This window comes from Macrobrachium rosenbergii, chromosome 1, assembly GCF_040412425.1.
Source record: "Macrobrachium rosenbergii isolate ZJJX-2024 chromosome 1, ASM4041242v1, whole genome shotgun sequence".
Classification (NCBI taxonomy): Eukaryota; Metazoa; Arthropoda; class Malacostraca; order Decapoda; family Palaemonidae; genus Macrobrachium; species Macrobrachium rosenbergii.
In genome coordinates, this window is record NC_089741.1 from 33,038,381 (window position 1) to 33,051,761 (window position 13,381).

The 13,381-nt window shown below is 38.2% G+C and overlaps 1 protein-coding gene across 1 annotated transcript in view; it reads right to left on the reverse strand.

The window, feature by feature from the left end:
• Window positions 1–10,625, reverse strand: part of LOC136847188 (uncharacterized) — an 11,214-nt gene extending 589 nt beyond the window's left edge. Inside the window, exons 1-8 of the mRNA XM_067118658.1 lie at window positions 10,510–10,625; window positions 7,293–7,360; window positions 6,067–6,438; window positions 4,552–4,748; window positions 3,609–3,710; window positions 3,073–3,187; window positions 2,067–2,180; window positions 1–332 (exon numbers count right to left, since the gene is read on the reverse strand). The exon at window positions 1–332 is cut by the window's left edge and continues 589 nt beyond it. Coding sequence (XP_066974759.1) covers window positions 6,214–6,438; window positions 7,293–7,360; window positions 10,510–10,588 — 372 coding nt within the window. The 5' untranslated portion in view covers window positions 10,589–10,625 and the 3' untranslated portion in view covers window positions 1–332; window positions 2,067–2,180; window positions 3,073–3,187; ... (1 more) ...; window positions 4,552–4,748; window positions 6,067–6,213. The remainder of the gene's footprint in view (window positions 333–2,066; window positions 2,181–3,072; window positions 3,188–3,608; window positions 3,711–4,551; window positions 4,749–6,066; window positions 6,439–7,292; window positions 7,361–10,509) is intronic.
• Window positions 10,626–13,381: the final 2,756 nt, after the last annotated feature.

Below are 13,381 nucleotides of genomic sequence, written 5' to 3' on the forward strand. Positions count from 1 at the left end.
TCGAAGGGCAAAGAGATTTAATCCATAAACCTAGACTTGAAGGACAAAATCCCAAAGTAGACTTCTGCCTAGGCCTAGAGATTCAATCCGAAGACCTCGACTCCTATAGACCTTTCATTCTATTGACACAGCCCGTCGTACTTCGAAGATTTCCCGTTGGGGCACGAAGAAGCCGGACTCCGCTTTTTGTAGATCGGCTGCCCGATGAAGTTCCCGCCGGGGCCGTAGTTGCAGACGTAGATCTTGCACACTTCGAAGGAAATCAGTCCCGAGGAGCAGGGGCCGTGGATCATTGCGCCGCACCCTATTTCGTAGGTCTCGGCCCAGACGAGCTGGAGCGGAGGATGGAAGGAAAAGCGTATTGAAAGTGCTTTTTAAAACCGTATTTGAAGCACGTTTTAAACAGTATTTAAAGTGCTTCTTTAAACCGTATTTGAAGTACGTTTTTAAACTGTATTGAAAGCGCTTCTTTAAGCCGTGTTTGAAGCACTTTTTTAAACCATTGAAAGTACTTTTTAAACCGTATTTAGAGTAGTTTTTAAACCATGTTTCAAGTGCTTCTTTAAGACGTATTTGAAGTACTTTTTAAACTGTATTTGAAGTGCTTTTTAAACTGTACTGAAAGTGCTTTTTAAACTGTATTGAAAGTGCTTTTTAAACTGTATTGAAAGTACTTTAAAACTGTATTGAAAGTGTTTTTTAAACTATTGAAAGTACTTTTAAACTGTATTGAAAGTGCTTTTTAAACTGTATTGAAAAAGCCTTTTAAACTGTATTGAAAGTGCTTTTTAAAACCGTATTGAAAGCGCTTTTTAAACCGTATTGAAAGTGCTTTTTAAAACCGCATTTAAAGTGCTTTTAAAAACCGTATTTCTAAACTGTATTGAAAGTGCTTTTTAAACTGTATCGAAAGTAAATTTACTTTTCGAACTGTATTGAAAGTGCTGTATAAAACCGTATTTAAAGTGCTTTTTAAACTGTATTTCAAGTGCTTCTTTAAACCGTATTTAAAGCGCTTTTTAAACTGTATTGAAAGTATTTTCTTAAACCGTATTTAAAGTACTTTTTAAAACCATATTGGAAGTGCTTCTTTAAACCGTATTGAAAGTGCTTCTTTAAACCATATTTCATTTATGAGAGGGCATCCGGTATATACCACTCAGTTGCAAAAGTGGAGAAGACATTACCTGCCATTGATTCCAGTCAATCAACAATAAGTCAGGTCATTCAACCAACCAATCAGGTCTGACTCACCTGAGTGTAAGCAACAAATAAGTCAGCCAGTCAACCGGTTAATCAATAAATGAGTCAGTGAGTCAACCAATTAATCAGGTTTTATTCACCTGAGTATTAGCAGTAAATAAGTCAGCCAATCTACTAATCAGTCAGTAAATGAGTCAGTGGGTCAACCAATCAAATCAGGTGTAACTCACCTGAGGAAAATAACCAATAAGCCAGTCAATCAACAAATTAATCAGGCTTGACTCACCTGAGTGTAATCAACAAACGGGCCGGTCAGTCAGTCAACCAATCAATCAGGTCTGACGCACCTGAATGTAAGCATCAAAAAAGTCACTCAGTCAACCAGTCAATCAACAATGAATCAGGTCATTCAACCAACCAGTCAGGTCTGACTCACCTGGGGGTAATCAACAAACAAACCAGTCAGTCAGTCAGCCAATCAATCAACAATAAGTCAGGTCATTCAACCAACCAATCAGGTCTGACTCACCTGAGTGTAATCAACAAACAAGTCAGTCAGTCAGTCAGTCAACCAATCAATCAACAATAAATCAGGTCATTCAACCAACCAATCAGGTCTGGCTCACCTGAGTGTAATCAACAAACAAGTCAGTCAGTCAACCAATCAATCAACAATAAGTCAGGTCATTCAACCAACCAAAATGGTCTGACTCACCTGGGTAAATCAACAAACAGGTCAGTCACTCAGCCAACCAATCAATCAGGTCTGACGCACCTGAGTGTAAGCATCAAAAAGTCACTCAGTCAACCAATCAATCAACAATAAGTCAGGTCAGTCAACCAACCAACCAGGTCTGACTCACCTGAGTGTAATGTCCTATTGGGGACAGAGTGATGATGGACTGGTAATTGTCCACCAAACTTTTTGGGACATCCTGGACCTCGTCGTAAAACGACGTGATGGCATTGGTCCATTCCTGGTGAAGAAAAGAAACAGTCGGCTTTATTTGTGTGTGTGATTCATGCAAGTTATTCTGAAAGTCACGAAATGAAAGTCATAAAATCGTATGAAGGATGTTCCATCAAGAGTGAAATATTTATTTATGAGAGTGAAAGTAAAATTAATTATTTATTAATGAAAGGGAGAGTGAAAGCGAAATAAAATATTTATCAACGAAAGTGAAAGTGAAACAAAATATCTACCATTGAAAATGAAAGTGATATAAAATATCTATTAATAAAAGTGAAACAAAATATCCATTAATGAAAGTGAAAGTGAAACAAAATACCTATTCATGAAAGTGAAAGTGAAACAAAATACTTATTAGAAAAAGTGAAAGTGAAACAAAATATCTATTAATGAAAGTGCAAGTGCTATAAAATAACTATTAATGAAAGTGAAAGTGAAACAGATTATCTATTTATGAAAGTGAAAGTGAAAGTGAAACAAAATATCTACTATTGAAAGTGAAAGTAAAATAAAATGTCTATTAATGAAAGTGAAAGTGAAAATTATATAAAACATCTATTAATGAGAGTGAAACAAAACATCTATTAATGAAAGTGAAAGCGATTTAAAATATCTATTAACATATGAAAGTGAAACAAAACATCTATTAACGAAAGTGAAAGTGATATAAAATATCTATTAATGACAGTGAAAGTTAAACCAAATATCTGCTATTGAAAGTGAAAGTGATATAAAATATCTATTAAAGAAAGTGAAAGCCCCCGCCCCCCTCCCGTCGTCAGGATAGGAAATCATTTGCTCTTATCACGACACTTTCCTGTATAATGAAAAACTATTGAAAAAATAACATAATTAACAATGAAAAATATATTGACCATTGTAAATTATCACAAACATACCTCAGTCTCATTGAAGCTCCAAGACCAGTACAGATTTTTGGCCCACGTAGTAATCTTGACTCAAGATCCTCGGCAGTCTGAGCAGTCATGCCCGGTGGGGCACGTGTTTTTAAGCCTTCACAGGAGTAGTTGTAGCGTCGAGGGGGGAAGAGAGAGAAAACAAGAATTGGGAACAAGAGAGAAATTGGATGTTTGTGAGGAATCATTTGCACGAACTGTGGGAGATGTTTAACAGGAACTCGTCATATATAAAAATCTCATAAACTCAGCCATACTTGACCTCCTGTAGGGCTTCTTAGGAGCAAGAGCCCGTGCTGGCATAAGGCCGGGTTAATCTAGGACAGTCTTAGACATACCTAGGAACACCCCACGGAATAAGTTTCAAAAAAACATGACGAAGAAGACTTCTTCTGTTCTAAAATCTCATAAACTCGGCCATACCTGGCGTCCCGTGGGGTTTCTTAGGAGCAAGAGCCCGCGTGCTGGCATAAGGCCAGGTTATTCTAAGACATCTGAGACACACTTGGACATCATACCTGCGCTACGTCGCCTAGCTCTTGTCTCCAGACAATCTCTCTCATGTTTGTGGCAGAAGGCTGCGGTCCAGGATTCCCGCGTTGTTCTTCTCCTTTGGCGACCTGGGAAAGTACGACATTTCAATGCCTTGAGATTATTGTGCGTTTGTGCTTAGTTTATGAGTGTGTGTGTGTGTGTGTGTGTGTGTGTGTGTGTGTGTGTGTGTGTGTGTGTGTAGAGAAGCTGCCTGACTATACACCCACCCCGACACACACTGGAATAACGAAGGTGTAGCCACTTCATAAAGTTTTCAGCACTGATGAAAAATTGAGTGGATGGTGTTGATTGTTTTGCATGCACATGCACACACACACACACGGTCACCTGCATACTAACAGAGACTTACTGCGACGCCTACATATGCTTTGTACAGTATATATACTCCTGAACACATCATGCGTCCATATTTTACCAGTGAACAGGGCACAGAAGGAAGTGCTCGAAGTATATGGTTGCAACGTTCGAAGAGTGTTTTATGGGCCTTTTTTATCTTCATATTATACCGTTGTATTACAGTAAAAGATGTTCATATATGTATATATATATGTGTGTGTGTGTGTGTGTGTGTGTGTGTGTGTGTGTGTGTGTGTATGCAAAACCTATCTCAACAAAATGAGACAAAACAATCCAGGAAAATTGCTTTGAAAATGCCTTTAATCTTCATATATACAGATATGAACATACATGAAAACATACATACATACAAACAAATATTTTTTACTACTTAGGTACCTGTAAGAGAGAGAGAGAGAGAGAGAGAGAGAGAGAGAGAGAAAGCCATGAACTCATAGCCATGCCACACACAGCACCCAAGCACCCTCGCCCCAAACTTAAAATCACAGAGACCAGGAAAAGTCACACCTGTATATCCTCTAACCCCACAAGACAGTTTCAAGACCATACCTTCGCCCTGTACTCGTTGTGGAGCTTCAGAATTTTGTTTTTTTCCTGTTGGGTGATGCCCTCTTTCTTGATGTTGCAAGTGGTCGACCTTGGCTGACACATCAGTGACTGCTGCTATACTTCGCTGTAGTCTGAGCATTTGCCTGATGTACTTGGTGGTAGAAATGGTCCTGGGTTCGGGGATGGGGACAGTGTACCTGTTCAGAGATAAGCATTGACATCAGCTTGTCCTTTGATCTGAGTTGCAAAGTGGTTTGCTAACTCAAAATTCCGTGATACCTGTTTGATCTCAGAATGTGACCTGGACTTTCTGAATTCAATTGTCCTTTGATCTGTGAGTTGCAAAAAGTGGTTTGCTAGCTCTTGAAGTCGTGACACCTGTTCAGAGAGAACATTGACCTCAGAATGTGACCTGGACTTTCTGAATTCAATTGTCCTTTGATCTGTGAGTTGCAAAAGTGTTTTGCTAGCTCTTGAAGTCAAAGAGAATTCCTTGACACCTGTTCAGAGAGAACATTGACTTCAGAATGTGACCTGGACTTTCTGAATTCAATTGTCCTTTGATCTGTGAGTTGCAAAAGTGTTTTGCTAGCTCTTGAAGTCAAAGAGAATTCCGTTATACCTGTTTAGAGAGAACGTTGACCTCAGAATATGATCTGGGCTTTCTTCACTTTTCCTTAGTCTATGAGTTGCAAAAGTTTTTCCTCAGCTTGTGACCTGGGCTTTCTTCAATTGTCTCATGGTCTGTTCTCAGCAAAAGTGGGTTGCTAAATCTTTAAGTCAAAGAGAATTCCATAGTTCATTATTTGAAGGAAGTAGACCCCTCTTTTAAGCATGTTCTGTTCAAAAGGAATGGCAACAACAGTGGAAGTGACTTTGTATAAGATCTTTTTAATTCTTCTTAATATTCTCTTTTCTTCCAGGCTGATATCTGCCTCTCTAACAGATCAAATTATTTTATTATTATTATTATTATTATTATTATTATTATTATTATTATTATTATTATTATTATTATTATTATTATTATTATTATTATTATTAATTAATTAATTAATTAAAGGATCCCAAAGGAAGTATTAGGTGACTGGCCCCAGCAGAGGTCAAAATATGAAAAAATCTTCAAATTTTGAAAAACCTGTCAAATCTTGAAAAAACTGTCAAGTTATGAATGAATTGTTAAGAAAATCTTTAAATTTTGAAAACCTGTCAAATACCGAAAAAAACTGTCAAATCACTGATAAATTGTCAAATCCTGAAAACCCTGTCAAACTGTCAAATCTTGAAAAACCTGTCAAATTGTCAAGTCTTGAAAAATAAAACTGTCAAATTATAAAAAAAAAAAAAAAAAATTGTCAAATCTTGAAAAAACTGTCAAATTTTGAAAAAACTGTCAAGTTATGAAACATCTTCAAATTTTGAAAAACCTGCCAGATCTTCCTTACAGTGAAACAAATCAAAACGATTGGATCCCAACACCTAAAAGTAAAACAAATAGACATTTCACAGCGTTACCCGAGCAAGTACAGCCAGACTTCAGCTGAGCCTGAATGAGACTGACGGTAGCAGACTGCTTGACGCAGGCTAGATCCATGCACCTCTCTGGGAGGCTCAGTATGGTCTGCCCTGCTTTGTATTTCCTCTTGTTAAACTTGCATCTCTTCATGTTCTGTCTAGGATTCTTCTTCTTGCGAAGTTGAGGCTGCTCCTTCTTGCTGAGCATTTTCTGGGGTCAGTGATGTGCCTGGGAGCGATGTTGCACTGGCAGGAATCCATTGAGTCGAGCCGGGCTACGATTTCGACCTTGTTCTTCATCTGTTTCCCGTTTTTCTTGGTCATCGGCTGGCAGTAGAAGCTTGTGCATGCTTCATCTATTCTCACGACCAGCTGCAAGGAGAGGAAACTTCAGTAGAGGATCCAGAAAAATTTCATGGGGGGCGCCACCAATTTTCGTATACATACATACATAAGTAGAAATTATGGCATGGACAGCAATCGCCTGTTCTATCAGGAAATACCGAATCCATTATAATTATCATTAAGGTTATTGTTGTTATTATCATTGTTATTATTATTTTTCTCAAAGTATTATTATTTCTATAATAGATTTTTTTATTTTTCCCCATTTTTATATTTCTGATTTATGTTATTATTATCTAAGTCTTCGATATTATTATTCTGTCATTTTTTTCATGGGGGGTCGGCATGTGCCCAGGTGCCCCCGACCCCCTAGACCCGCTAGTGAGAGGAATAAGAAGTATTTAATGGTCTACTTAAGCAGAAGGCTAAGAAAACAAGATTTTACTTTGAGCTGACGGTAAATTTCTGCAGCCGATGTCTGTGCAACCAATGGGTAGCGCGCAGCGCGAGCTTCCGCCAATCACGATTCACTTGAGTGATGCCGGTTGCCGATTTTTGCCGTCAGCCGCCCTCCCCCTTCCCGAACACAAACACACAAACACACATACTTTAGGAGCTAGTCACTCTTGCTGTACATGAGATGGCGAGGGAAAACACTTGTTCGAATAACTTAATTAGTGACGTAACGCTCAGAGATACTTCTCCGAGGATCATTAACCAAGTGTTCAGGTTTTGATCCGAAGACAAAACAATCAATAACTGTAAGGCTTCGGCCCCCAGAAGCACAGGATTTGGATTCTGAAGGAAATTGGTCTCGATTATAATTTCTTGGAACGAAAAGGCTTCAGTTACTGAAAATGCCGAAGAGAATTTATACTCACATCACCCGAGACGAACTTCTGGCCGTTAAATACGCATTTCTTAGCAGCCCCGGTTAGTTGCACTTCTCCTGTAAGGATATAAAGCAGAATTTGTTACATCATTCATATAATTGGTTATGATTCTTCCTTCAAGTCTAGTTTGATTTGTGCTATAAATTCACATTAAGTTAAACCTTTTTCCTTTTATTTATTTTCGTCTGTATATAAAAAACGTGGTTAATGTTATAGCTTAAGGCTAATTTTTATATATATATATATATATATATATATATATATATATATATATATAGAGAGAGAGAGAGAGAGAGAGAGAGAGAGAGAGAGAGAGAGAGAGAGAGAGTATACAAGAAAAATACAACTGTTCATGGTACAATGAAATTTTAAGGCTAAACCATATATATATATATATATATATATATATAGAGAGAGAGAGAGAGAGAGAGAGAGAGAGAGAGAGAGAGAGAGAGAGATACATGCCAAAACAATTCTAGTCATCTTCAGCTGTTTAGACCCCACCTGAATAACCGAACGACCTATGACATTCAACGGATACCACCCGGTTCGCGAGAAATAGGAACAAAACGAGGACCTGCCTGAAAGTGTTCAGGCCGCAACAGGTGTGTCCGTGTACCGGTACCGTGTACCTGTACCGGGTACCTGTAGTATCTGATGGTGCAAGTAATAGCACACCTGTCTTCCCCAGCTAGGCAACTGTCTCTCTGTTTTCCTAGTTTGCTGCGGTCAGGTTAAGTTGGCCTTATGCCAGTAAGTGTCTTCAAAATGTGTGATTAGGTTCTGAGTAGGGCGAGAGGCCTTGTGTGGACCAGTGGACTCTTCTTCGTGCTAATGTTACAAAGAGATTTAGGGTCATGTCGGTAATAAACATTATAAAATTAGCCTTTTCCAAAGGGTACATTTTACATTTTATGTATGATAAGGAGAGAGAGAGAGAGAGGGGGAGATTTAACAATAGATCATATGGTAGTTCATTTAACAAAGATCAAATTGTAGTCATTCAAAACATTAGAAGAGAGAGAGAGGGGGAGTTTTATTTAACAATAGATCATATGGTACAAATTGAGAGAGAGAGAGAGAGAGAGAGAGAGAGGGGAGTTTTATTTAACAATAGATCATATGGTAGTCATTCAAAAACATTACAAATTGAGAGAGAGAGAGAGAGAGAGAGTTTTTTACAAAACAATTTAACAATAGAACATATGGTAGTCATTCAAAAACATTACAAATTGAGAGAGAGAGAGAGAGAGAGAGAGAGTTTTATTTAACATTAGATCATATGGTAGAGAGAGAGAGAGTTTTTTTAACAAAAGATCATATGGTAGTCGGTCAAGAACATTACAAATTGAGAGAGAGAGAGAGAGAGAGAGAGAGAGAGACAGGGGCACTACAAATTTTATTAAAAATAGATCACAGACAATCAGTGAGTCAAGAACATTACTAAATGATCCGATGAAAAGAATATCAATCGATTTCCAAGAAATATTTCAAAAACACCAATCTTCGAAAATTCCAATCGACAGAATCTCAATCTAACACTTAAAATAACCGCAACTCAGCTATTCTGAATTTTCTTGTCCCAAACTCTGTGAAAAGAGGATAAACATCATTTACACTCGGTATTCTTTCGTGTAGGTGGACGACCACATGTTCATTATAGTGTAGAGCGTCTCAGATTTAATTGCAACTTGCTATTACGAAACGCTGTTTGTCTTGAAGCTCTAGACTGAGGAGACGGGGATGGCAGATAATCCAGTCGATAATCAATCAAGGAAAAGGAAACGCTCTGGATAAATGAGGGAGAAGTAACGATAAGATTAAATGTATTGAACGAATGTTGTTGGAATTTTGGACTGAATTCTGTGGGATTCGGAACAGATAATGCCTACAAGAGAAAAGTACTTATCCCCTCATACACAGGCAACGGTAAAACAAAATGTCTGACGCTGCAATTTTTCCTGTCAACACTTTTTCTGTCCGCCCTCAGATCTTAAAAACTACCGAGGCTAGAGGGATGCAAATTGGTATGTTGATCACCCACCCTCCGATCATCAAACATACCAAATTGCAGCCCTCTAGCCTCCTCAGTAGTTTTAATTTTATTTAAGGTTAAAGTTAGCCATAATCGTGCGTCTGGCAACGATATGGGCCAGGCCACCACACCACGTATATACACATATATGTAAATTATATGTACTGTATATATATATATATATATATATATATATATATATATATATATACATACATACATATGGTACTTATATATGTTTATACTTATATATATATATATATATATATATATATATATATATATATTATATATATATATATATATATATATATATATATATACATACATACATATGTGTTATACCTACTTATGCATAGAATGTGTTTATACTTATATATATATATATATATATATATATATATATATATATATATATATATATATATATATGTATATGTATATATATGTATATACATATACATATACATTTGCGTGTGTGTTACTGCATTCACATAATAACACACACACACACTAAAGGGAGAATGTATAATGAGTCAGAGACACTTGTGTTCTACAATAATCCCTCCATTATTTCCTGTGTGAGCAGAAATACCATTTTTCTGATGCGGCTTTCGTATGGTTCATTTCCTGTTGATACATAATGGCTTTGGATAATGCAGGAACTCATATTCATTTTTGTTTTTCTACCTTTGTGTATGTATGTATGTATGTATGTATGTATATATATATCTATATGTACATATATTTATATACATACATAAACTCCAATTTCATCTAGGCCTAGTCTAGATAAGCCGCGTTGACTCAACACGTCATATCAGCCTATGGACAAAAATATTCACTTCGCAATATACCTTTCGCCTTCTAACGGATTACCAACGGTGAAAACAATCGAAATGTTACGTAAACAACTGGAAAGCCAAATAATTTACATAATAATTTCTCATATATACACCTTTCTCCAATTTCCTCTAGGTCTAGTCTAGATAAGCCGCGTCGACTCAGCACTTTATATCAGCCTATGGCCAAAAACATCCACTTTGCAATATATATCTTGCCTATTAACGGATTACCAACAAGCAAACAATCTAAATGTTACGTAAACAACGAAATTAAATGATTAAACAGTAAGAAAACTAAATAAATAAATCAATCGAGCATTCTAACCACATATCAAGATCAGGAGAGCTCCAAGAACAATCTTCACAGGTACGGAAGCAGAACTTGAGTCTAGACGAACGGCCATTCCGGCTCTCGAAACAAAACTGTTCTTTCTTTTGTGTCGTTTCCTGACGTTCGTCTATAACTCAAAACACAGGTGCTCAGAAGACCGACCACACCTGCAGCAGACAATAGGTGTCGTCGTCATACCGTCGGAACATTAGACAGACCTAAAAGGTGTGACGGTATTTAGGCGAGACAGAAAAAAACAAACGGGTAAAAAATTCTCCAAAGTTTCTTCGGAGCAATCGGGTTTTCTGTACGTCGTATAATCAAGGCCACCGTCAACAGATCTATCTTTCGGTGGTCTCGGTATAATGCCGTATGAGCCGCGGTCTATGAAACATTAACCACGGCTCGGTGGTGGCATGGCCTATGTCGTTGCTAGACGCGCGATTATGGCTAACTTTAACCTTGAATAAAATAAAAACTACTGAGGATAGAGGGCTGCAATTTGGTATGTTTGTTGATTGCAGGATGGGTCATCAACATACCAATTTGCAGCCCTCTAGCCTCAGTAGTTTTCAAGATCTGAGGGCAGACAGAAGAAGTGCGGACGGACAGACAAAACCATCTCAATAGTTTTCTTTCACAGAAAACCAAAAAAAGAAAAAAAGAAAAAGGGAAAAAAGGTAAAATTGAGATGCAGCAACGGAGCCGTTAATGAGATAATTCAGGTGTAGGTGCATTTCGCAAAAGCTTCACAAAGGTGTTCGTTATCTCTAATTAGTCCACCGCACCTGTGAATGAGCCCATACGTCAGTATTGGTCTGTGCGAAGCTGTTTCATTTCCTATTTCGTTCCTATTTCATTTCTGTTTCATTTTCCCTGCCAGAGAAACTTTGAAGAAACTTCAAATGAGAGCTAAGGTGGTTTATTCACCTAGGCCTATAATTTCTCCCCTGAGGCAAACCGCATACAAGCACCTACTCCCCCGTTGTTCTGGCTAAAGCAACATTTAATATCAAAAGACTAAGACTCATTTCCTCTTAGATTCATTTCCTTTCGAAACGTAGCAATGAACGCCACGTCTTCTTCGTTATCTCTTCATGTCCATTATAATCAGCTCGCCGGCGCCCACACTTGTCACACACACACACACACATATCATTAGTGTTTCATTAGAATCTCAAACTTCGAGGGTGAAGACCACATTCAATTAACGCCAAGCCCTGCTTATGGGCGAGTCTCGTCATCCAGAGAACGTGAGAACTCGGCAGTGTTAGTTGCTGTTCAGCCTAAAAGTGCCTGAGTTTCTCAACCAAAAGCCCCTCTCGATTCCTTAGTCATGATTTCTTAGTCTCATTGTCCCTTAGTCTCGTGATTCCTTAGGCTAATGATTCCTCAGTCTCACAATTCCTTAGTCTCATCCCAGGAATGGGCAGTTCCTCGACTCCTTAGTTTAATGATTCCTCAGTCTCACAACTCCTCATTCTTATCCCAGGAGTGTGCAATTCCTCGATTCCTTAGTCCTGATTTCTTAGTCTCATGGTTCCTTAGTCTCGTGATTCCTTAGTCTAATGGTTCCTCAGTCTCACAATTCCTTAGTCTCACCCTAGGAGTGTGCAATTCCTTAGTCTCATCCCAGGAGTGTGCAATTCCTCACCTAGTCGAAGTGCTTGCAATTGTTCGTTCGGACTGTAGTTTACTCCAAGAGTGGTTGATTCCTGACAGATCGTTGATCAGTTTAAGTGTGAGTGATTCCTGAGAGAGAAAATCGCCCAGCCTAGGAGCTCGAGATTCATCATTCAGCTAATTGCTCAGCTAAAAATGGCATGGTTTCTCAGTCAACTGAAGTGCTGAATCCTCTCTCAGCTGAAGACTGCGCTATTCATTCCTCAGTCAGCTAAAGAGTTAACTTCTTTCTGGCTAAAGTGTTAAATCCTTGCTCAGCTGAAGATTTTGCAGTTCATTCCTCAGTTAGATAAAGAGCCAAACCCTTGCTCAGCTTAAGATAGCGTAAGGTTGTGCAAACCATTCCTCAGTCAGCTAAAGTGTCAAATCCCTGCTCAGCTAAAGATGGTGCATTTCATTCTTCAGTCAGCTGAGGTGTCAAATACTCGCTCAGCTAAAGATTGTGCGATTCATTCCTCAGTCAAAAGTGTCGAATCCTTGTCAGCTAAAGACTGTGCAATTTATTCCCCAGTCAAAAGTGTCAAATCCTTGCTCAGCTAAAGATGCGCAATACATTCCTCGGTCAAAAGTGTCAAATCCTTGCTCAGCTAAAGATTGTGCAGTTCACTCTCCAGTCAGCTAAAGTGTCAAATCCTTGCTCAGCTGAAGATTGTGCAATTCATTCCTCAGTCAAAAGTGTCAAATCCTTGCTCAGCTAAAGATTGTGCAGTTCACTCTCCAGTCAGCTAAAGTGTCAAATCCTTGCTCAGCTAAAAATTGTGCAATTCATTCCTTAATCAAAAGTGTCAAATCCTTGCTCAGCTAAAGATTGTGCAGTTCGCTTTCCAGTCACCTAAATTGTCAAATCCTTGCTCAGCTAAGGACTGTGCAATTCATTCCTCACTCAAAAGTGTCAAATCCTTGCTCAGCTAAAGAGTGCTTAGTTCATTCCTCAGTCAGCTGAAGTGAATACAATTGTTCATTCAAACTGTAGTTCATTTCAAAGGTGTATCATTCCTCTGTCAAGTGTGAAGTTTCTCAGTCTGATCGTTTTTGAGGCTATGAAGAGTGTGGGAATAATAAATTAAAGCATGTGCAATTAATTACCCAGGCAGATCATTGCTGAGTCCAATAAGTGAGTGATTCTTCACGCTGTTTACTGCAAGAGTGAGAGATTCTTCATCCAAAAGGTTAGTCAGTCTCG